General features: G+C 47.0%; 3 protein-coding genes across 11 annotated transcripts in view; 1 reads left to right on the top strand and 2 right to left on the bottom strand.

The window, feature by feature from the left end:
• DGLUCY (D-glutamate cyclase) overlaps window positions 1–21,717 on the bottom strand; it is a 108,115-nt gene extending 86,398 nt beyond the window's left edge. For 3 of the 7 annotated variants that reach the window (XR_008444750.1, XM_054026216.1, XM_054026219.1), the window contains exon 1: window positions 19,210–19,509. The gene's annotated coding sequence lies outside the window, so the exon portion shown is untranslated. Of the gene's footprint in view, window positions 1–19,209; window positions 19,515–21,648 lie in introns of those variants that run through there. The other 4 variants (XM_054026214.1, XM_054026215.1, XM_054026218.1 and 1 more) reach the window with 4 other exon arrangements.
• Window positions 3,474–5,396, bottom strand: LOC128836192 (alpha-protein kinase 1-like). Its single transcript, XM_054026220.1, has 2 exons — window positions 4,940–5,396; window positions 3,474–3,949 (listed from the first exon to the last, which is right to left on the bottom strand). The coding sequence occupies exons 1-2, from the start codon at window positions 5,127–5,129 to the stop codon at window positions 3,543–3,545; spliced, it is 597 nt and encodes a 198-aa protein (XP_053882195.1). The 5' UTR covers window positions 5,130–5,396; the 3' UTR covers window positions 3,474–3,542.
• RPS6KA5 (ribosomal protein S6 kinase A5) overlaps window positions 19,848–24,174 on the top strand; it is a 180,108-nt gene continuing 175,781 nt past the window's right edge. The window contains exon 1 of one of the 3 annotated variants that reach the window (XM_054026212.1): window positions 19,848–20,298. In XM_054026212.1, the coding sequence (XP_053882187.1) occupies window positions 20,226–20,298 (73 nt within the window). In that variant the 5' untranslated portion in view covers window positions 19,848–20,225. The remainder of the gene's footprint in view (window positions 20,299–24,174) is intronic. The other 2 variants (XM_054026210.1, XM_054026211.1) reach the window with 2 other exon arrangements.

Here is a 24,174-nt window from a genome sequence, read left to right as displayed (position 1 = left end):
CATGAAGTCTGAGAGTGGCACAGACCTCTTACAAAGCACGGGACCCTGCGCAGTGAACATCATGGTCACAATGGGTCATGTTGATGCTGTGGAACGGCGAGTCTGGGCCTGGGAAACAAGCACGGACTGGTGGGACCGCATAGTGCTGCAGCTCTGGGATGAATCACAGTGGCTGCTAGTCCAAGAGAGAGAGGGGAGGAGTTGATGGAGACAGCACCAATTCTGGGCCCCGGGAGGAATCAGGAAGTCATAAGGGGGAGCATAAGGGAAGATAGGAACAGGCACAGGTCAGGACTAGAGGGATTAGAGACTAGATTACTAGATCGCACTGTTGCCAGGCGAAGGCAGGTGTATGTAATTGGAGACTCTTTACTGAGGAGATTGGACAGGCCTGTGACCAGGGCAGACCCGGAGAACAGAAGGGTGTGCTGTCTACCGGGCGCAAAGATACGCGATGTGGACCTGCGGTTGAAAAGGATCCTAAAAGGAGCAGGTAAGAACCCCTTGATAATCCTTCATGTAGGAACGAATGACACGGCTAGGTTCTCGTTAGAGAGAATCAAGGGAGATTATGCCAGGCTGGGGAAGACGCTCAAGGAGATAGAGGCCCAGATTATCTTTAGTGGGATTCTGCCCGTTCCAAGGGAAGGGCAGCAAAGGGCTGATAGGATTGTGAGAATAAATAGTTGGCTAAGAGAGTGGTGCTATAAGGAGGGCTTTGGGATGTATGGCCACTGGGAGGCTTTCGGGGACAGACACCTGTTCTCGCGGGATGGGCTTCACCTGAGTAGGGAAGGAAATAGACTTCTGGGAGGGAGGCTGGCTCATCTTATCAAAAGAGCTTTAAACTAGGAAGTTTGGGGAGATGGTTGGGAGATGTACAGTTAATCTCCACGCCAGATTCCAGTATGGAAAAGGTGAGTAAAATGAGAGGAGACATAGCCAGGGAGATGAGATTGGACATAGGAAGGACAGGGGGGACGGACACAAGGAGGCCCGCAACATATAGTGCTACTAATGGGAGACAGGCTAAACGACATACATTAGGGTGTTTATACACCAATGCCAGAAGCCTAGGCAATAAAATGGAGGAATTGGAGCTCTTGGTCCAAGAGCTGAAACCAGATATCGTAGGAATAACAGAAACGTGGTGGAATGGCAGTCACGACTGGAACACAGGTATGGAGGGGTATGCGCTGTTTAGGAAAGACCGGAACAAAGGTAAAGGTGGGGGGGTGGCATTGTATGTCAATAGTGAAATAAGCTGTAAAGAAATAATAGTTGATGGATTAGATAACACGGAGTCCGTCTGGGCAATACTCACACTGGGTAATAGGACTACTAGAGCCTCTCCGGGGATAGTGCTTGGAGTGTGCTATAGACCGCCGGGATCGACCCAGGATATGGATAAGGAACTATTTAATGTGTTTAGAGAAGTAATTACTAATAGAAACTGTGTAATTATGGGGGACTTTAACTTCCCGGATATAGATTGGGGAACAAACGCTAGTAGCAATAATAGGGCTCAGATGTTCCTAGATGTGCTTGCTGATCAATTCCTCCATCAAGTGGTAGTTGAACCAACGAGGGGGGAGGCCATTTTAGACTTGATTCTGGTAAGTAGTGAGGACCTCGTTGAGGAAGTGGTAGTAGGGGACAATTTGGGCTCCAGTGATCATGAGCTAATTCGGTTTAAAATACATGGGAGGAGTAACAGAATTAAGTCAAAGACTAGGGTTTATAATTTTAAAAAGGCCAATTTTAACAAATTAAGGGGACTGGTAAGGGAAGTGGATTGGGCAAACGTATTAATGGATCTAAAGGCAGAAGAAGCCTGGGATTACTTCAAGTTAAAGATGCATGAGCTGTCGGAGGCCTGCATTCCAAAAAAGGGAAAAAGATTACTAAGCAGGAGATTTAGACCGAGCTGGATGAGCGACCGACTCAAAGGGGCAATTAGGAAAAAACAGAAAGCGTACAAAGAGTGGAAGAGGGGAGGGATCAGTAAGGAAATGTACCTAAGTGAAGTCAGAGAATGTAGAGATAGAGTGAGAAAGGCCAAAGGCCGTGTAGAGTTGGACCTAGCGAGGGGAATCAAAAGCAATAGTAAGAGGTTTTACAGCCACATAAATAGGAAGAAAGCAAAGAAAGAAGAAGTGGGACCGCTGAAGACTATTGCCGGAGAGGAGATTAAAGACAATCTAGGCATGGCGCAATATCTCAATGAATATTTTGCATCGGTGTTTAATGAGGCCAATGAAGGTATTAGGGATACTAGCACCACTACAGAGGGGCATTCAGGATGGGGGATTACCGTATCCGAGGTAGAAACAAAACTTGAATGCCTTAATGGGGCTAAGTCGGGAGGACCGGACGATCTTCATCCGAGGATATTGAAGGAATTGGCGCGGGAAATAGCAGGCCCATTAGCGATAATATTTAATGAATCTGTAAACTCGGGGGTGGTCCCGTTAGACTGGAGAATAGCTAATGTGGTTCCTATTTTCAAGAAAGGGAAAAAAAGTGATCTGGGTAACTACAGGCCTGTTAGTTTAACATCTGTTGTGTGCAAGGTGTTAGAGAAAATTCTGAAAGAGAAACTAGTTGAGGACCTGGAGGTTAGTGGCAATTGCGATAAATTACAACATGGTTTTACGAAGGGCAGATCGTGCCAAACGAATCTGATCTCCTTCTTTGAGAAAGTAACGGATTTATTAGATAAGGGAAATGCGGTGGACCTAATATACCTGGATTTCAGTAAAGCGTTTGACCCTGCCCCCATTTCTTTACCCACTTGCTGTTGACTATCCTCTCCAGCTACATACCCCGTTCACCCCGTCCCCCCCTTCCAACACACGTTTAAAAATAAAAGACATGGAACTTTGTTAATGAACACCGTTTTCTTTATTACGCATTTCGCGGTAAAGTGTTGAAAGTGGGACGCAGACTGTGGTGGGTAGCGGGCGTACTGATGGAAAGAATGCTTCTAAACTCGAGGAATTACAGGCTCCTGCTAATAGAGTGGTCCGCAGTGGTGGACTGGTTGTTTCAACGGAGCCTGCCACCCCTCCTTTTCGGGACGCTGTGTGTGGTGACTATGTGACTTTGTGGCGGGGGAGGACGGTTACAGATCCCCTGCTGCGTGGCTCTGTGATCCAGGACAAGGACCGCTGCATAAGATCTCTATCCGCCCTCTCCCGCCCCCAGAACATGAAAACCACCTCCCAGACTGACCAGGGTGCCTAGTGACTGCAATGTGTGTGTGACCTTCTGCTGAACCTGCCCCCGTGTCTGTACCCTGGTAAAGGTGACTGTCCTCTCCAATTACCAACTCCCTTCCCCCCCTTCAAACACAGTCTCCCCTAAAAGATCATGATGGATACAGTAATTCACAGAAACATATCTTTTATTATCAACTACACACTTAGGGGATGAAACTGGGACGGGGGCTTGGGTGAAGCGGGAAGGAAAGGACTTATCAAATTTTTGGGAATGAGAGCCTTCTGGTACTTGAGCAGTCTGCAGGGGTTGAGTGACAGTTTTCACAGCCCCTGCCGCCCCTCCTTCTTGGGGACTTTGGGTGAGGGGCGTATGGGACTTTGTGGCGGGGGATGGCGGTTAGAGATAGACTGCAGCGGGACTCTGTCCTCCTGCCTCCGGTCCTGCAGAACATCCACAAGGCATCGGAGTGTGTCCGTTTGCTCCCTCATTAGTCCAAGCAGCGTTTGAGTCGCCTGCTGGTCCTCCTGCCGCCACCTCTCCTCCCGTTCGCTGTGTGCTCGCTGGTATTGCGACATGTTCTCCCTCCACTGGGTCTGCTGTGCCGCCTCGGCTTGGGAGCAGCCCATAAGTTCTGAGAACATGTCGTCCCGTGTCCTTTTCTTTCTCCACCTAATCTGTGCCAGCCTCTGCAAGGGGGATGCCAGGGTAGGTCGGGAGACATTCGCAGCTGTGGGATGGGAAAAAGGGAGTGAATTCCTCACAAAGATAATTTTTTGTGAACAATGAACATAGTCTTTCTCTGTGAACAAGACCATGTACAGCACCTATCACATGCGCACTCAGGACAAGGTCGAATTTTCGGCCTTCGCATTCAGTGCCTGGGGTCTTGCAGTGGAGATCAGACAAGCGGGGCAGGACAGCAGAATTCGGGTAGCAGGCTGACATGGTAAGCCGTAGACTTTTGGCTGCTTAAAACTTAAATTATAGCTGTGCCCTCCTTTCACGTACAAGCAATGCTCCTATCGTTGGCCAGTTCCTGCTGCCGGCAATCCGGCAAGCATGAACTCTGCCCCTTTCCCACCCCCTCGCGGCTGTCCCCGGGAAAGATCCCTGTATGCTGCCCCTCTCCCGCCTCCACCGCGTGGCTGTAAACCGCCGGTGAGAGTTCTGTAAAGGAACAGGCAAGCAGTCCCAATAGTAACATTCCCCTAATTCTAAGCAGGTCACCATGAGCGACATCACTCTGCTGAGAATTTCTGAGACCGAGAAAGAACGCATGCTGCATCAAAGCCAGCAAAAACCAGGGCCGTATGCCGCCATGCTCTGCAAGGCAATGATCCCAGAGTACTTGATGATAGCCTGGCGAGGAAAAGTTTCCTACTACGGAGGACACAATAAGGCCGCTCTCCCCAGGAACCTCATGCAAAGGCTTTCCAATTACCTCCAGGAGAGCTTCGTGGAGATGTCCCATGAGGATTTCAGCTCTATCCCCGGACATATAGACCTTCTTTTCTAGTAGCTGCACTGGCAAGGACTAAAAAGTAGAGCGCCTAGGGCAAACTAATCATGATAAACCAGACATTGTTAGATTCTTTGGCAGTAGTTGCACTGCCAAGGACTAAAACGATAAGCGCCTAGAGCAAACAAATCATGAAAAACCCATTGATAATATTCCTGTTCTGTTCAAAATAAATGTTTACATGTTTAAAACACTTACCGACTGATCCTTCCCCTGATTCAGGGTCTGGGTTAACGCCTGGGGACGGCTGGTAGGGGATCTCTGTGAGGGTGATGAAGAGATCCTGGCTGTCTGGGAAATCAGCATTGTAAGCGCTGTCGACTGCCTCGTCCTCCTCCTCACCTCCCTCATCTTCCCCGTCCGCTAACATCTCCGAGGAAGCGGCCATCGACAATATCCCATCCTCAGAGTCCACGGTCAGTGGTGGGGTAGTGGTGGCGGCCGCACCTAGAATGGAATGCAGTACCTCATAGAAATGGCATGTCTGGGGCTGGGATCAGGAGTGTCCGTTTGACTCTTTGGTCTTCTGGTATGCTTGTCTCAGCTCCTTGATTTTCACGCTGCACTGCATTGCATCCCGGCTGTATCCTCTCTCTGTCATGGCTTTTGAGATCTTCTCGTAGATCTTTGCATTCCGTCTTTCGATCGAAGCTCCGAAAGCAAGGACTCATCGCCCCACGCAGCGATCAGATCCAAGACTTCCCGATCAGTCCATGCTGGGGCCCTCTTTCTATTCTGAGATTGCATGGTCACCTCTGCTGGAGAAATCTGCATCGTTGTCAGTGCTGCTGAGCTCGCCACGATGTCCAAACAGGAAATGAGATTCAAACTGCCCAGACAGGAAAAGGAATTCAAATTTTCCCGGGGCTTTTCCTGTGCGGCTGGTCAGAGCATCCGAGCTCGGACTGCTGTCCAGAGCGTCAACAGAGTGGTGCACTGTGGGATAGCTCCCGGAGCTATTAGCGTAGATTTCCATCCACACCTACCCTAATTCAACATGGCCATGTCGAATTTAGCGCTACTCCCCTCGTTGGGGAGGATTACAGAAATCGAATTTAAGAGACCTCTATGTCGAACTAAATAGCTTTGTTGTGTGGACGGGTGCAGGGTTAATTCGATTTAATGCTGCTAAATTCGACATAACCTCCTAGTGTAGACCAGGCCGCAGTAAGAAAGTCAAGCATGGACATGAAGACTGTCCTATCCTCTTGCTCTTAGAGTTGGGCCCTGCAGGTTTTCATCAAGGCACATTAATAGGAAGCTCTTTGAGGGCAGAGACCATCTTTCTGTTCTGTCTCTCTACACCAGAAGTGGGAAAACTACGGCCCGCAGGACCATCCTGCCCGGCCCCTGAGCTCCTGGCCTGGGAGGCTAACCTCGGCCCCTCCCCCACCCCGCAGCCTCAGCTAGCTCGCTTGCTGCGCCGCCGGTGCAATGCTCTGGGCAGCGGGGCTGTGAGCTCCTGGGGCAGCGCAGCTGCAGAGCCCGGCCTGACCCGGTCTCTGTGCTGCATGGTGGCAGCGGTGTGGACTGGTTCCAGCCGGGCGGCGAGGCTGTAGCGCCGCCAGCCACTGGTGCTCCAGGCAGTGCGGTAAGGGGGCAGGGAGGGTTGGATAGAGGGCAGTGGAGTTCAGGGTGGTGGTCAGGGGGTGTGGATAGGGGTCGGGGGGGGGGACGGGGTTGAATGGGGGTATGGGTACTGGGGGGCAGTCAGAAAGGGGGGGGTTGGATGGGGCGGTGGGGGCAGTCATGGGACAGGGAGAAGGGGTGGTTGGATGGGGCAGGGATCCCACGGGGGCCATCAGGAATGAGAGGAGGGGTTGGATGGGGTGTTGGAGGTCCGGGGGCGGTCAGGGGTGTGTGGGTGGGGCAGGGGTCCCGGAGGGGAGGGCCGTCAGGGAACCCAACAGGGGTTGGATGGGGCAGGAGTCCTGGGGGGGGGCAGATACGAGGTGGGGGCCAGGCCATGACGCCCTCTCCTAACTGGCCCTCCATACAATTTACAAAACCAGATGCGGCCTTCAGGCCAAAAAGTTTGCTCACCCCTGTTGGGCATAAGCTTTCGTGGGTAAAAACGTGTGTGTGTGTGTGTGTGTGTGTGTGTGTGTGTGTGTGTGTGTGTGTGTGTGTGTGTGTGTGTGTGTGTGTGTGTGTGTGTGTGTGTGTGTGTGTGTGTGTGTGTGTTACAGCTGCCAGGACTATCATTAAGGGGTACTAAGCCTATGGGTCAGATAGACATATCGAGATGTTTCTCTGCAAGCTTTAGTCCTACTGTTAAGATTAAACCATATTTTGGTTTAAGAAGGCTATCTAGTCACTATATTCCACCACAGGAATAATAAAGGAGTAAGGCCTGACACATGAGAGGGTGCAGAACCAAAGAGGGATCAAATGTAGCTAGCCCTGTAACCAAGACAATAAATTTCTTCAGTCTTTAAAGACCACCTCTGCTACATCTAAAAATTTGTGGCTTGATTTGCAGAAATGCTGATGCACCCCCCACCATTCACTGACCTCTGAAAATCAGGCCATTAGCATTTACAAGTTCCATAACTCAAATTCATGTGACCTGTAGATCACTTTGAGCTGGCTCTTGCATTAAGCCTAAACTTTTTTTTAAAAAAGGCAAACCATATTGGATGTTTTAAAAGCTTCACATTGCTTAGCTGTGGGTCTGTTATTTAGGGCATGATACAAAGCCATTGTTAGAGTCCTTATTCCTTCACGGGCTTACTTCCCTAGTCCTTCTCGCACGAACAGAGAGCAACAATACCCGAAGTCCGAAGATGCAAACAATTTGATGTTTATTAGGGTGAACTTCCAGAAAGCAATTATTCCAATTTCCTTCCTTAGTGTCCCCCTTCCCAGCTCTGACACCATAGAGCCTTGCCTGTGTCCCTGTTCCCATTCCCCCCCTTAGCAAAACATGATCCCAATTCCCCCCCATTCCCTGTTCCCATTCCCTCCCTTACTTCCTGATTGCAGACTATATAATAAAACGAGTTCTGCTTAGCTATACCTTAACCAATCATTTTACTGAAATTTAACTAACCAATCCTAACATAGTGTAACATGATTATCTAACCAATTATATCTCACTACCTTAATTGGTTTACACCAACAAAATTAATTATACAGCAGACAGAAACAATCACAAAACCAGACAGAGATTATACAGACAAACAATAGGGAAGTGGAGACTACAATGAAAGAACAACAAAGAAATGAGGATTTCACACCCCTGCTATTGATAAGTGAGTTCTTGCCAGACAGGATGCTATCAAACTAAGTTTTCTTTAAATCTTCTAGGCTCTTCCCTTTCTCTGGAGGTGATAGGCATTATCAGGACAGGATTGTATTCCTAATAGCCAAATAGCCCCTTATTTCAATGTGACTAGTTTGGAATGTAAGGATTTGACCATACACTTCCCAGCTAATGGCTGCCTCTGGCAGAGGCCTTAGCCTAAGAACAGGGCCTCAGACTATCACAGTAAGAGAAGGTCCTTACACCAGCAGACGGTGATTTTGATTCTTTCTTTTATACCCCTATAACTAGCTAAGTGATAAGAATACACCTAAATTCTTAAAGTATAGGCCTTTGCAGAGAGGCCTGAATATCATATCCTAACAGCCATGATAGGCAATCAAAGGCTTTTCATTGACTTCAAAGAGAGTTGGAACAGGTTCTCAACCAGGTGTCCTTAGTTATATAGCCAGTTTTTTATAAGAGAGGCTAACCAATTGAAATCTGAATTTTGGCATGTAAGTGATGTAGCTAGTAACCTGACCCATAAGGAACAAGTATCTTTCCCTTTCCACAGAAAGTTAATTACAGAATTAACTTCTGAAGGTTGTGTATAGTCCCAACCCCAATGGCAGAATTTTCTTCCTCACTCCATACTGGTGGCTCTTTTGCATCCTAAAGGATTACTTTCCCCCATCCCATCTTCTATCACCATTCCTTCCTCTGACCCACAATGCAGCCATCCATTTAATGACTAGATGAAACATTGAAGATTGTTAGTTCTGCTACTCAGCTGGATTAAGAGGCTATATAGGTGATTAACAAATGTGTTTGCCCCATTCCTGTCCATGCAGAGATTGAATGCTTCCCCTCCACAGCAATCCTACACTCTACTGGCCAAGAGAATCCGAATCTTATTCATATTACATTTAAAGAAATATTTAAATCCTAAACTAATTTTAGGAACATAAAAAATGCCATACTAGATCAGACCAGAAGTTTGTTTATCCTCTCTGCAATGTTGTTCTCTTCCTTAATTGTTCTTTTAGCTCTTTGGGAGTTTAGCAGATGCAACAATTTCCCCACAGGTATCTCGCTTTTGACATAATTAAGATCTTTGTGTGTGTCCCCCCCCTTTGATTATTTATTCTTCAAAACCTCCCTTAGTTCTATTTTCATCTTACATTTTATTGCTACTTCTGTTGGCTTCACTATCATTGGATTTACATTTTCTGAAGGATATTGGTTTGTCTAGAATAACCTTGAACTCTACCATTTAATTAATTTTCTTTCTGATCTTTTTGCTCCCTTTTTTGTTTAGGGATATACGTGCCACCTGTGACTCTTAAGATGTGCTCAAGTGGCCTCCCTGTTGAGTCAAAGGATTTTAATTTCCTCATTTTTTACTTTAGGATCACATTGACTAGCTTCCTCTTTTTTGCAAATCCCCTTTTTGGAGTTTAATGTCAAAATTGTGGCAATTATAGATATGATTCCTCTGAAGAGGGTGTTGAATTTAATTTATATGTTCACTGTTACTCAGTGGCTCAACAGCAGTTACATTATGAACCAATTGCTGTCTGTTTCTTAGGTCTAAGTTGAGAATCACTTCTCCTCAGGTGCTCTAGAACTACTTATTCCAAGAAGCAATTATTTAAGTTATTGAGAAATTCCTTCTATAAACCTTGACTGGTCATAACATTTGAGTAACTTATATGTGGATAGTTGAAATCACCCATTATTGCTTCTTTATTAGAATTAGTTGCCTCTCTGCTCTACTTTAATATTGTTCACTTATAGTGACTACTTAGCCTGGGAGGCTGGTAATATAACACTAGTAAAATATTTGTACTTTTATCACTTGGGATTAATAACTATACAGATTTTAAAAAGTTGTATTTTAAGATTTTGTCTGAAGGGAGAAGCAATGTGTACAAAGCACAACAGCAGTAGGACTAAGGTAAGGTTGGGGTGTGAAGATTTAACCCATAGTCAATAACAAATCTTTATTACTTAAACTAATTCTTTCAAGAAATTACCCATTTCCTGACAGAGTTCTACCATTTCCGTTAGAATTATTCAGGTTTGGATTAATTTCTTAGTAGTAACCTCTGCTTTCACAGTATTACACTAAGTGGTTTTAGCAAGAAGAGAACTGTTGAGTGTTGGTCAGATCAGCAAAAAAATATGCTTTCAACAGCAAATTTACATACCCAGTCTGCTTTTGTGACAATCATAATGCAGTTTGGCTACAGATTCAAGAAATATACACATACAAAGACTAGATAAGAATGGGAAAATGAACAGTATTAGGAAACTATATTGTATAGCATTCACACAAATATACACACACAGTCATTTATATGGAGCTAAGGTTGCAGGTTTTTGAGTCTGTTGTGTTGGAAATGTCACCTTAAATCTTAAAATCATATTGTGGGAAACCAGGAAATTATTTTTTCTTGCGGCAGTAATGTTTGCATCCAGAGTAAGGGGCTCTTAGCAATATTTTCTGGTCTTCCAACTTCTGAGCTTTGGGAATTAAATGCATGTTCTGGAAGAACACAATGAACAAGGCAATATTGAATTCATGCAACTTTAAATTTTCATTAGTGTGGAGGTCTGTGTGGTGTGTTTCTGCCCCACTTCCCACCCCACACCAAGTAAACTTCTGCACTAGGAGCAAGGGGATCCCTTTTCCACCCTTGCCCCCATCAGGAACCTCAGGAGTTGTGCAGCTGTGAGCTGTCTGAGGTGTGCAGCTGTAGCTTTCTCTCTCCTGTGTACCAGGTCTGGCAGGACTCTGTACACAATGTTAATATTCCATGTAGTGCTCATGGCAGCCTAGCATACCTCCCCATAGAACCAAACATAGTTCAACAACTCTTTAATATCTGGGTTCTGGAACTAGTTCTTGGCCTGGACTCTAGCTCTCAACAGAAGTCCAGTGATAAGTTTCATGTGGATACTGCCCACAGTATTTTTTCCTACCACTGTGCAAAAAACCAAACTAAAATAAAAATTCTAACGCCAGGTAATTATCGGGTGGGAGAAGGAGAATTTTATAGCTTCATGACCCACTTTCCCCAGATTTGCAGCACAGTCAACACCAAACCTTGCACTGCCATACCAATGTTCAGGATAATATAGCTATACATGTGAATATTAGAGCAGGTTGAAAATTGTTTTAAGAAATCCTATTGCCACCCCTTATTGTTGCATAGAAAAAGGTTGTTTTATTCCAAACATGTTTCTTCTTTTGCAACATTGTTCTATTCATTTGTTTGCATATGTGATCATGCCACATATCACATAGGAAATTTTTCAGCCAGTTGGATTATTCCACTGACTAAATTAATGCAAGAGCATAGCTTCCATAGCAAAGGCTGGCTTTTCCTTTCCAATCCACAAAAGAGACCTCCTAAGGGTTATTCTGTTCACCCTACAGATGTGGACTCCCTTCCCCTCTTCCCCATTCATCCTTCCTGATTCTCAAAGGTAGGGTTGATTTCATGCATTTAGAGATAGCAGAGCAGCCTTGATTATATCTACCTTTGGCTTGGAGGTGAGATTCTAGCCCAGGGGTCTCAAACTCAATTTACCTTAGGGCCAGTGCCAGTCCTCAAATCCTCCCAGCGGGCCAATAATGTCACTGAAGATGATGTTCAGAAAAGAAAACGTTTATATTGTATTTTTTATTTCGAATTTCTTAGAAATAATAAAACTGTCATACAACTTTATACAATTCCTCGCCTGCCAGAGAGTTTAGTTTTTGCCAGACACCTGACAATGCTTCAGTTCTGTCAGTTTGTTGATGTTTGGCCTCAATGACTGAGCAGTTGAAACCTTCAGGATTGCAGCAAGGTGCATCAGATAGATGTGTTTGGTATTTTGACTTGTGTATATTCATTGTGGAAAAAAGTAACGCTGCCTCCATGGCTGACTCTGCCCAGCAACTAATGATGCTGCCTTCATGGTTGACTCTGCCTGGCGAATAGTGATGGTATCTCTGTCCCTCTCCCCCAACCAATGGGAGCTGCAGGGGGCGGCACCACGCTCCAGCAACATCTGCTGCAGGCAGCATGCATCTCTCCTCCACGAGCCGCAGTGGGGAGGTTTTGGGCCGCAGATGGCCCGCGGGCCGGGACTTTGAGACCCCTGTTCTAGTCCTAAACCTCCTGCTTTGTTAGTGTAGAGAAGTCTTTATTTCTAAAATAACTGAGCTGTTAGGCCACTTTTTCCAGGGTGTGATCACTGCTTCCACTAATTGATCACACTGACTACTCACCTTATATAAAAATGTTTCTGTGAGAACTGTTATAGACTACCCCTGAATCTGTTACTTTTTAATCTCAACTCTCTGGGGCAGGGACTGTCTCTTGCTATATGCATGTACAGCATCAATCACAAATAGGGTGCTGACCTTAGTTGGGGCCTCTACAGTTACTGCAATACAAATACATAACTATATACAAAACAAAAAAATAACCCCCCCACACTATAGAGGAATATTAAGGTTGCAAAGTCAAGCATTCAAAAATTAGGAAATGTCAGAAATAAGGTTGCCTAAATAGCCTTAATCCAGTCCCCTGATGCATATGTATTATGATTAAGGTTGCGTGTCTACCATGGAGGTCACAGGAGTCATGGATTCTGTGACTTTCCGTGACTTCTGCAGTGGCCGGTGCGTCTGGCTCAGGTGCTGTCTGAGCCGGGCAGCCCCTGAGCCAGCAGCAGTCTGTGTGTGTGTGAGTGGGTTCAGGGCTAGGGCACAGCGTAGGGGTGCGGGGTGTTGCTTACCAGGGGGTGTCCCTGGCTCGCACCAGCATGTCCCTGCAGCTTCTAGGCAGAAAGGCCAGAGGGCTCCGTGCGCTGCTTGTGACCGCAAGCGCTGCCCCACAGCTCCCATTGGCAGGGATCCCAGACCGCTCCCCCCCACACCAGCAGGGGTCCCAGGCCACATGCCACCACCTGCTCTCCCCCCCCCCCCCCCCGGCTGCACGCAGCTGCCTGCCCTTCTCCCACCCCTCCACCCACCCAGTGCCAGCAGGGGTCCTGGGCTGTGCACTGCCACCCACCTCCCCCCCAGCACCAACAGGGATCCCAGGTCACCACTCCTAGCACCCCTGGCGCCTGGGACCATCCCCCTAGATCACCCAAGGCCCAAGTTTTAGTTAGGGGTATATAGTAAAAGTCATGGACAGGTCCTGGGCCGTGAATTTTTGTTTACTGCCCGTGACCTGTCCATGACTTTTACTAAAAATACCCATGTCTAAAACTTAGCCTTAATTATGATATGGTCTTTTATTATACAATCAAATAACTGTATTTTTCTACAGGATCCTGGCCTCGTTCTCTGAAATGGCTGAACCACTTTGCAAACTTTAACTGTTCAGACTGAAATTTTTTGAAAGCTATAAACATCTGAAAACAAGATCTTGTAATTGAAAGTATTTTGCACCCGTCATTGTAAGGGGTGCTACTAGTTCTGCCTATAATTTTGCCAGTGTAGGGACAGAGGGGAGGTGGCTTACACCTTTTTTCTTTGGGGCTTCCAGGGACCAGTTTAGCCCACGTGCAGGCTAGACCAGCCATCACATTGCCTTTCTTGTGCTCCTTTTACGAGGGCCAAATAGGTCATTGCAGGGCAAAATAGAACCTGGTTGCAGTTATGCTACCACAATGCCTCATGCAGCTGGGACTGCTGCAGAAGCACTACAGAGCAAGCAGTATTCACTGGTAGTGAAAAGGGTCCCACTAAAGTTATAGACTCAGAATTACAGATGGCTTCAATTTTAATGTAAAGTATTTTCTAAGCAGATTAAAAAATATAGCTCTCTATACTGAATGTACGTATATAACAGATTTGCTGATACAAAACTCACTGTCTCTGCATCAGAAACTTCCTTGGTATTTTCCAAGCTGTTTATGCAAAGCCCTCTAATATTAAGGCACACCAACTTGAAAATGACACCTTTGTCAGAAAATTATGTACTTTAAGATTTAGTGAAAGACAGTCTTGTTTTTCTGTTTATAAACTGTGTATTTGACAGGACTTTGTATACTGTTTCACTCTTTCCAGTGTATAGCCAATAAGGCACTCATCCATTAGGTTTTTCTGTGTGGACAGACTCTTGCGTCCACATGGACCCCACTGACGTTACTGGGGCTCCATGTGGGTGTGCTGGGATGCATCCAAGCAGAATAACTTTCAGGATTGGAGGCCTGAGTTACTCTCTCTCCTTTGCTGAAAAAAACCCTTATACATATCCCCAGAGGAGCAGAGAAACCCTTATGAATATTTTTCAGAAATTAAAAAAAAATCCAACAAATGAGCGCATGCTATTTAAATAGCACTCTATTAGAAAACAGATTTAACTCGAACTTCTTTGAAATTGACATTGTGCCTTTAAAAATGACATAAGTGGCTGCCTGTGTGTATTCATATAAACTGTAAAGCAGCAAAATGTAGAATAAGAAATGGACTACCAGAAGCAAGTTTATTTCATTGGGGTCTATCCGAACTGGGCTCTCTGCCTAAATTGAACAGAACTGTCAAATGTGATTAGTGCCATTGAAAGTAACAATGCAAATTAGCATTTTATTATACATTCAGTCTCTAGCAGAGAAAGCGTGAACATGAGCCAGCAGCAGTCTGCAGGAAGAAACCAAGAGAGACTATACGTAAGATTCAGAAGAAGGAAAGAAGTAACTTACTCATACCTGGTTTTAACAGACAGGAAAGGAAAAGCAGGTAAGCAAGGGATATAATAATGGATAAAGGAAACCAGAAGATAGGAGTAGGGACAGCAAAAGGACTATGCCCAATCCAGCTAGGAAATTGGATGAAGTCAAGAAAATATTCAGATGTTTGTAAACTAACATGAGGGGCCTTGGCACCAAAATGGAGGAACTAGAACCACAAATGCAGGTTGTGAAACCCAATATTAGAGGGATAACAGAAATATGGCAGAATAGCAGTCATGACTGGAATACAGGTACTAATGGGTACATACTGTTCAGGAGAGAAAGAAGTAAAGATACTGGGATAGCATTGTAAAGAAACGAGAAGAGATAACAAATAAAACAGAATTCATTTGGGCCAAAATCACTTTGGGGAAGGATTGTAAAAGAGGTTATAAATAAAATATAAATAAATTAAAACTGGAAGGGACCTTGAAAGGTCATCAAGTCCAGCCCCCTGCCTTCACTAGCAGGACCAAGTACTGATTTTGCCTCAGATCCCTAAGTGGCCCTCTCAAGGATTGAGCTTATAACCCTAGGTTTAATAGGCCAATGCTCAAACCACTGAGCTATCGCTCCCCTCTAATTATGCTAGTGTTAGGGATTTGATATAGACCTCCAGGGTCGGCTTTCGACATGGATAGAAGTCTCTTAATATTATTAGAGAGAGAACTACTGCAAATTGTCATTATGGGAGACTTTCTTCTCCAATCTATAGCTTGGAAGTTAATCTCTACTAATAATGATAGGACCCAGTGAGGCACTAGACGACAGCTTTCTTCACCAAATAATCACTGAACGACGAGAGATGATGCTACAGTAGACTTGGTTTGAGTAAACAGTGATGAGACTATAGAAGAAAGCCTTGGATTGAGTGATCATGAGGTAATCCAGTTAAATGGAAAGAGACTCAAAAACAGGTTAGAAACAGGTATTCAATTTCAAAATGGCAGACTTGGGGAACTAAGGGAACTAGTTAGTGAAGTCAAAAGGATGGAAGAGCTCAGGGACTTAAATTTATAGGACGTTCGGAATTTCTTTAAGTCAGAGGAGCAAAAATTTATCATGGAGGTTGCATCCCAAATAAGGTGGAAAAACTTACAGAGAAAGGCTCCATCTCTAACTTGCTGAATAACCACCTCAAAAAGGACATTAGGAGTAAAAAGAGTATACAAGGAACAGAAAAAGGGATACATCAGCCAAGAAAGCTACTACTTGGAAGTCAAAAAGTATAGACATAAAGTGAGAATTACCAAAAGTCAAGTTCAGTTTTGCTCAAACACAGTGCTTCAGATGCACAATCAGTACTCAATAAATTATTATTATAGTTAGGTCCACCATTTTGTCAAACTCTGATTCGGGAAATGAAGTAAAAAATGAGCAGACCTGTTATTCTAACCAGTAGATGGCACAGTAATACTCATACACAACAGCAAATCTTTCAAATGATACAGCAAGGACATAAACAAAGGACAACAAACAGCATGACTGAAAACAAATGTCGCAATACATAACTGTAAATCTAATGCAGATGTACCTTATCACTGAGGCTGCATGTGGGCCATGGAAGTCACGGATTCTGTGATTTTCTGTGACTTCTGCAGCAGCTGATGTGGGCTGGCTCAGCAGTTTGGGTATGGGAGGGGGCTCCGGGTTGGGGGAGGGGATTGGAGTATTGGGTAGTGCTTACCGGGAGGGGGGACTCTTACCGGCATGTCCCTGTAGCTCTTAGGCAGAGGGGCCAGGGGCAACCGCCACCCTCCCCCCTCCCCCCAGCTCCCATTGGCTGCAGTTCCCGGCCAATGGGAGCTATGGAGCTGGTGCTTGTGGCGGGAGCAGCGTGTGGAGCCACCCCTACCCCTAGGAGCTGCAGGGATATGCAGGTTGGAGCCAGGTAGGGAGCCTGCCAGCCCCACCAACCATCCGCCCTCCTCCCCCCAGGACCAGCAGGGGTCCCAGGGCTGTGCGCCGCCACTGTCTCCCCCCCCAGCACCAGCAGGGTCCCAGGCCGTGCACCCCTGCCACTGGGACCTCACCCTCCCCCCCCCCCCCGCCAGAGCACCCCTGGCCCAAGTTTTAGTTAGGGGTATATAGTAAAAGTCATGGACAGGCTGTGAATTTTTGTTTACTGCCCGTGACCTGTCCATGATTTTTACTAAAAATACCCCTGACTAAAACTTAGCCTTACTTATCACTAACAGAATTATCTCTGAGTCAGAGGGAAACATAGGAATCTGCCTAACAGGTGGCATATTGTTTCCACAATGTAAAAGCTGTGGAGACCTAAGTGAGGGTGAAGGCCTAATATGATTCTAAACACATAGTTCTTTTCTTAAAAAGTAACCAAAAATCAGTTTTCTATTAATACCTCTCCCAGCCCACTTAATATGAAAATAAACCAAATTACATAACTCAAATATCTATTCATGAACTGATGTATTTCTGTAATAGGTTCTCCTTTCCTCACACCACAAAATATTCAGTGTGTATAACAGCACATAACACTCCCCATCACATTTAACAATTATCTGGTAACAGTCTAACATAGTGTAAATAAGCAATCTTATTGTTAGTTTGGCCTTTCACCTATTGCAAAGGCTGTTTTATCTTCAAGTAAACACAATCTTGGTCTTCCATTTTACCCTGTCTCTTATTGCTCCCCAGAAAAGAATCTAATGCTCTTTTGCATTTGCTACAATTCTAAGGAAAGACAACTTTGCTCTGACACCATGCAGCCTAAGTCTCTTCCTAGACGACTCTCTTCCGGCTTCCTCCTTCTACATTAAGGTTACAGGCAAACAGGAAACACTAAGCCACACATGTATTTAAAGACATATACACACTCTTTCCAAAACTATATCCATCATTCTTTCCTTACCTGCCTGTCCAATTAAGGCCCGCACTGACAATTTGCCAGGTGAGTGCTGCACCTAATCTGTATGCAACTAAACAGACTGAAGATACCATTGTGTTTAATATTAGGTGCATCTCACTGATACTAAGATCCTAACACCACAGGCAAAGAGAATGCCTGATTCAGCAGAAATGCCTCATGTTTTGAGCCCAAGTGTTAAAAAAAATTATGAGTTAGACCCCAAAGTATCATAACTGGCTTAAAAATTGAGGGTTTTTTAAATAATAATTTTTGGGTTCTCTTTATTTGCCTTTTAGTTTTCAAGACTTTAAGGTACATCTGCTTCACGTTTTCAAGCTTTTCTCCATAACTATGAGGACAATAAACTATTTTAAAAAATTAAAGCTAACATCTTGATTCTCATAGTACAATCTTTAAGAAAAGCACCACATTGCGTGAGACTCTCAGTTAAACCAGAAGAGGTGCCAACCATTGTCTTAGTGCAAAGGCTGATTGTATTGAAACTGGATCTTAACCTGTTTGCAACATAAAACTGGGACAGATGATTTTCTCTTCTGTCCCTGAGCCTGGTACCATACAGCAGTGCCTACTCTAGCTGCATCCTAGAAGCTGCGTTCCCCAATCCTATGTACATCTCAGCTATTTTCAGTGGAAGGAGAGGCATCTGCTTCTGCTAACCTGCCAAAGATCTGGGAGAAGCATTTTAAATTTATATACTGTTTAGACTGGCTTACCCCCCTGACTTCTGTGCTCTTCAGGAAAGGCAAATGAGGTGAGGTGGAATATGTGCCACTTCTAAGCATATGTGCAATGTGCATTCGCTGGCACGATGGTTGGATCATTAGCTTCCCCAGCCTGGGCTGGGCACAGATGGGGAGCCGGACATGAATGCTGATCCATACCCCCCATATGTGCCACTATCTGTTATCTCCAGTCACCATACTGCTCATATTGATGTGGCAAATTGTATACTGGGAGCTTGAAGTCTCTTAGCCACAGTATATGCACCTAAATAAATAGATATGGGCTGTGGTGCTGTGAGAGAGAGGATGCATTGCATGCTGGGGAACTTGGCTTTGCTGTGGGTTGTGTTATCAGGATCAAGATAGAGCACTGGGTTTTGCTGCATCTCTGGAATGGAGCTAACACCTAATGTTGTTGCAGGATGTGTCACTGGGACTGATATAGTTAGTACACTGTATATTGGAACTTGCCTTTGCTGCAGGTCATGCGACTGGGACTGAGTCCTCTCCTTAAAATTCACCTCTGCCAGAGAGCCCACAAAACACTTGATTTTAACAGGCTAGTCAGCTGGTGTGCTGTGACCACTGTTTATTACACTTACTGTTATCCTTTAACTGTTACCATGTGCTCTTCCAACCTCCTCCTTGCACCCAGCTTTTGGCTTTCGTTTATGTAGATATTAAGGTCTCTGGGACGTAGGGTGACCAGATGTCCCGATTTTATAGGGACAGTCCTGATATTTGAAGCTTTTTCTTATATAGAAGCCTATTGCCCCCCCACCCCGTCCCGATTTTTCATACTTGCTGTCTGGTCCCCCCTGCTGGGACGGGGCCCACCGTTTAATTGCAGATGCACAGAAGTTACCTCCAGGAGTCCTCACTCCCTGAGGGATAAGGTAATGAGTAGCTAGCGCACGGTGCTGTGCTCTGGGCAGCCGCTTCAATGCTCCCTTCTCGCTCTGTCTCTCTCATTAGTATTCCCACCTCCAAGGGCCTGGGATCCTCTTCTCTCTCTTTCCCCTCAGCAACAGGGGGTGGGGCGACCCCTCCCCTTCCTTCTCCTACTTCCCCCATTAGGGGGTTGGCGGACCCGATTGTCCCAGGACCCATCTCCGCTTTTCGGGGCGAGTCAGGGACGATGGGGGGGTAACCTCTTCTTCCCTTCCCCCACTACCGCGCCCCTCTTTCCCCCAGAATTATGTGAGGTCCGGGCCAGAGGGGACACCCCTCCTTCTCTCAGCCTAGAATGACTGGCAGTCCCAAGGAGTCAGTCAGCGTCGCCCCTTCATCTCCGGGCAACCTAGCACCCGCCCACTTCAGGAGGCGGGAGGGAATGTTTACAAATAAAACGGCGGGTAGGCGGGGAAAACGGCAGAAGGGAAGGGGGAGGAGCAAGCGATTAGCGCAACCTGTGAACCAATAGGGCAGCGCGCCACTCGGCAGCTAGGGGGTGGGGACCGAATGTTCAACGCTCTCTGACCAACCGTCGCCCGATGTGAGGGCGCGCGCGCCAATGAGCTCTCAGCTTTCCGCCGTTCCTCTCTGAGGTCTGGAGAAATGAGGGGCGGGGGGACAGTGAGTAGAGTGTCCTCTTCTCAGTCCTCTTCCTCGTATAGCCCCCCCCCATCCCGCCGCTGGGTCCCCACCCCACTGCTGTTGGGTAGGGAGGGGAGCCGGAGCGAGGGGGGAGCTACCGGGACTGGATTTTGGGGAGGCGGAATTTTAATGTTGCTTTTTTGTTTGTTTTTTTGTTTAATGTTATGGTTTTTAACCCGCAAATACGTCTCTGAACAATAAAATCCTGCCAGACACGGTGACCCCACACGCACCCCCCAGGCGGGAGGCAGAGAGAGGGGCGGGGGGTGGCGAGCCTGTGAGAAAATGGAGGGACCCTCCGGCTCCGCAGAGGAAGGGGAGCTGCCCCTCCTCACTGTCAAGCACGAGCTGAAGAACGGTGAGTGACCGCACAGCACCCCGGGGCGGAGAGGGGGTGACGGTCGGGTGGGGGTGCCTTGTAGGGGCCGAGGTGGACGGGGGTGAGCCGTGAATGAGGCTGGTGGAAGCGGAGTGAGGCGAGGGCACGGGTGTCGGGGAACGGTTACGAGAGCAACGCGAGGTTGGGATGGGGGTCGTGGCGGGGGGGGGGGTAACAGGGCTGGGGACGTTAGCGTGGGACAGGGTGAACTGGGGTAAATGGAGCGGTAGGGGAGGGCCATCGATGGAGAGAAATGGGGACATCGGGCGAGAGATGCGATGGGGGAGACGGAGGCTGAGCGGAGAAGGGAGTATGGGGGGCAGAGACACTGAGAAGACAGGTGGAAAGGGGAGCGCGGGGTGGCGGCTCCAAGGGGAGGCCGGAGAGAAGGGGGTCGGAAGATGTTGAGTGAGGAGGGGTCGGTAACTGGAGAGAAGCGCTGACCGTGGACGGTGAGGTGGGAAGAGAAGGGAGATTCGAGGGAGCTGTGGCGCTTGTGAAAGAACTGGGAAAAGAGAAGGCGAAACGGTGTGGCTGGGGGAGGTGAAACAGGAAAAGGGGCCTTTTTAAAAATATGTGTATATATATTAGTATTGGGTTTTGGTGATCTTTAATTTTCCCTATCGTGTAGTGTCTGAGGGTTTTGAAGGGCATAAATGGCTAGAGAATGCCCGGTGCCTACCATAAATTCACCATATCTTCCCATGTGTGGACTTCAGTTCTAGTTCCTTTATATGTATTTTAAAAGGTGCTTTTTAAGGAGTAATGGTCTAAAACACTGCAGCTTACTATATAGTATTCACCAATTCCCCTTCCGCCCACTCAAAATTCCATGCTTTCTATTTCTAAAGCATCATTAAGTGTCCTCAACTGTGGCAAGTACAGCTTTTTTTGGTATGCTGTTAGATTCTCTGACTTTTCTGCCTGGGTCTTCAAACGTCCTCATAATTAGATAGCTGTTTGAAAACCCTGTGTGGAAATATTTGCATAAACAAAATATACTGTATAATGTTTCAAAACACAATAGGAATGCTGTTGTAAGTTGTGGTTTTATGGATGATTTTGGTATCTTGTTTTTGAAGCAATCTTCAAATAACTTGAATGCTACAGGAAGTTTTGGGCTTATTTTAAGTTTACAAAATGCACACAAGTACATAGACAAAATGCATGCACAGTATTTTAAAACAATCCATGTCTTGTGACCTATGCCAACCAGAAAAAAAATAACCCTCTCTCCTTACCCCTTCAGCCCCAAAATAAAGTAAAATTAGCTGCACCACAAAACAGTAACATGGTATTTCTGTTAAGAAAAAGAGAGAGAGGTCTTACCTACAAGACAGAGTGTTACAGATTCAGTCTTTGGTGGACCACTTGTGAAAGCAAATTCAGTAGTCTGAGGGTATGTCTACACTACGAAATTAGTTCGAATTTATAGAAGCCGGTTTTATTGAAATCGGTTGTATACAGCCGATTGTGTATGTCCACACAATAAAATGCTCTAGGTGCTCTAGTCGGCAGACCGCGTCCACAGTACGAGGCTAGCGTCGACTTCCGGAGCATTGCACTATGGGTAGCTATCCCACAGCTATCCCACAGTTCCCGCAGTCTCCGCCGCCCCTTGGAATTCTGGGTTGAGATCCCAATGCCCGGATGATGCAAAACAGTGTCGCGGGCGGTTCTGGGTACATGTCGTCAGGCCCCTCCCTCCCCCGTCACAGCAACGGCAGACAATAGATTCGCGCCCTTTTATCTGGGTTAGTTACCTGGGTTACCTGTGCAGACAACATGGAGCCCGCTCAGCACAGCTGAGCTCACCGTCACCATATATCCTCTTGGTGCCGGCAGACGTGGGACTGCATTGCTACACAGCAGCAGCTGCTAACTGCCTTTTGGCGGTAGACGGTGCAGTAGACTGGTAGCCTTCATCGGCGATCTGGGTGCTGGCAGCCGTGGGGCTTGCCTTTTGGCAGTAAATGGTGTATTATGACTGTTAGCCGGCCTATTACAAGTCGGGTCATCGCACATTAGCAGAGTCTTCCCTGAGCAGCAGCTCGTGCAATAGGCCTGAAGACCATCGTCATACACCGCCCCGTATTTGCTGCCAAGCACCCAGAAAGATGCCGAGGGCTATCAGTCACGCTGCACCGTCGTCTTAAGATGTAAAAAATAGATTTTCTCTGTATTCATTTGCTTCCCCCTCCCTCCGTCAAATCAACGGCCTGCTAAACCCAGGGTTTTCAGTTTAATCTTTGGGGGGGACCAGTCTGTGACAGTTGTTTGTGTCTCTCCCTGATGCACAGCCACCGTTCTTTATTTTAATTCCCTGTGCCTGTACGCCATGTCGTCACTCGGCCCCCCTCCCTCCTTCCCCTAGGCCGTCAGATACTACGTTTGCGCCACAGCTCGAGCCGCGAAGCGGTTCACGCCTTTTCTTTGAATTCTGGGTTGAGATCCCAATGCCCGGATGATGCAAAACAGTGTCGCGGGCGGTTCTGGGTACATGTCGTCAGGCCCCTCCCTCCCCCGTCACAGCAACGGCAGACAATAGATTCGCGCCTTTTTACCTGGGTTACCTGGGTTACCTGTGCAGACAACATGGAGCCCGCTCAGCACAGCTGAGCTCACCGTCACCATATGTCCTCTGGGTGCCGGCAGACGTGGGACTGCATTGCTACACAGCAGCAGCTGCTAACTGCCTTTTGGCAGTAGACGGTGTAGCATGAGTGATAGCCGTGGGGCTGGCAGCCGTAGGGCTGCATTGCACCAGCCCCTTCCAGGCGATGGTATATTATGACTGGTACCCGTCGTCGTCGTACTGGAGTGGCTGTCAATCATGGCCACCTGGGCAGACATGCTACTGTCTCGATGATGACGGTTACCAGTCATAATGTACTATTTTCTGCCAATTGCCCAATATTGTCTGCTAAGCACCCAGAAGAGGCCGAGGGCGATGCTGGGTGCTGGCGGACGTGGGGCTGGCAGACATGGGGCTGCATTGCTACACAGCAGCAGCCCCTTGCCTTTTGGCAGATGATGGTATATTATGATTGGTACCCATCATCATCATACTGGTATGGCTGTCACTCATGCTGCAGCGTCGGCTGCCACCTTAAGATGTAAAAAATAGATTTATTCTGTGTTCATTTGCTTCCCCTTCCTCCGTGAAATCAACGGCCTGCTAAGCCCAGGGTTTCCAGTTTAATCTTTGGGGGGACCATTCTGTGTGACAGTTGTTTGTGTTTCTCCCTGTTCCTGTACCTGTACGCCATGTCGTCACTTGGCCCTCCCTCCCTCCCTCCCTCCCTCCCGCCCTCCTTCTCCTGGTCCATCAGATACTACTTTCGCGCCTTTTTTCTGACCAGGCGCCATAGCTAGCACTGGGATCATGGAGCCCGCTCAGATCACCGCGGCAATTATGAGCACTATGAACACCACGCGCATTGTCCTGGAGTATATGCAGAGCCAGAACATGCCAAGGCGAAACCCGGACCAGGCGAGGAGGCGATTGCAGCACGGCGACGAGAGTGATGAGGAAATTGACATGGCCATAGACCTCTCACAAGGCACAGGCCCCAGCAATGTGGAAATCATGGTGTCACTGGGGCAGGTTGATACCGTGGAACGCCGATTCTGGGCCCGGGAAACAAGCACAGACTGGTGGGATCGCATCGTGCTGCAGGTATGGGACGATTCCCAGTGGCTGCGAAACTTTCGCATGCGTAAGGCCACTTTCATGGAACTTTGTGACTTGCTTTCCCCTGCCCTGAAGCGCCAGAATACCAAGATGAGAGCAGCCCTCACAGTTGAGAAGCGAGTGGCGATAGCCCTGTGGAAGCTTGCAACGCCAGACAGCTA

This window comes from Malaclemys terrapin, chromosome 4, assembly GCF_027887155.1.
Source record: "Malaclemys terrapin pileata isolate rMalTer1 chromosome 4, rMalTer1.hap1, whole genome shotgun sequence".
Taxonomy (NCBI): domain Eukaryota; kingdom Metazoa; phylum Chordata; order Testudines; family Emydidae; genus Malaclemys; species Malaclemys terrapin.
The sequence above is the reverse complement of the archived record's forward strand: the minus strand, read 5'-3'. Positions and strand labels throughout refer to the sequence as shown.

Coding starts and splice junctions, on each gene's coding strand:
- LOC128836192 (XM_054026220.1), bottom strand. CDS start 5,129: ATGGCCGCTTCCTCGGAGATGTTAGCGGACGGGGAAGATGAGGGAGGT. Junction 3,950..4,939: donor ATCAGGGGAAGGATCAGTCG/GTAAGTGTTTTA, acceptor CCCATCCCACAG/CTGCGAATGTCTCCCGACCT.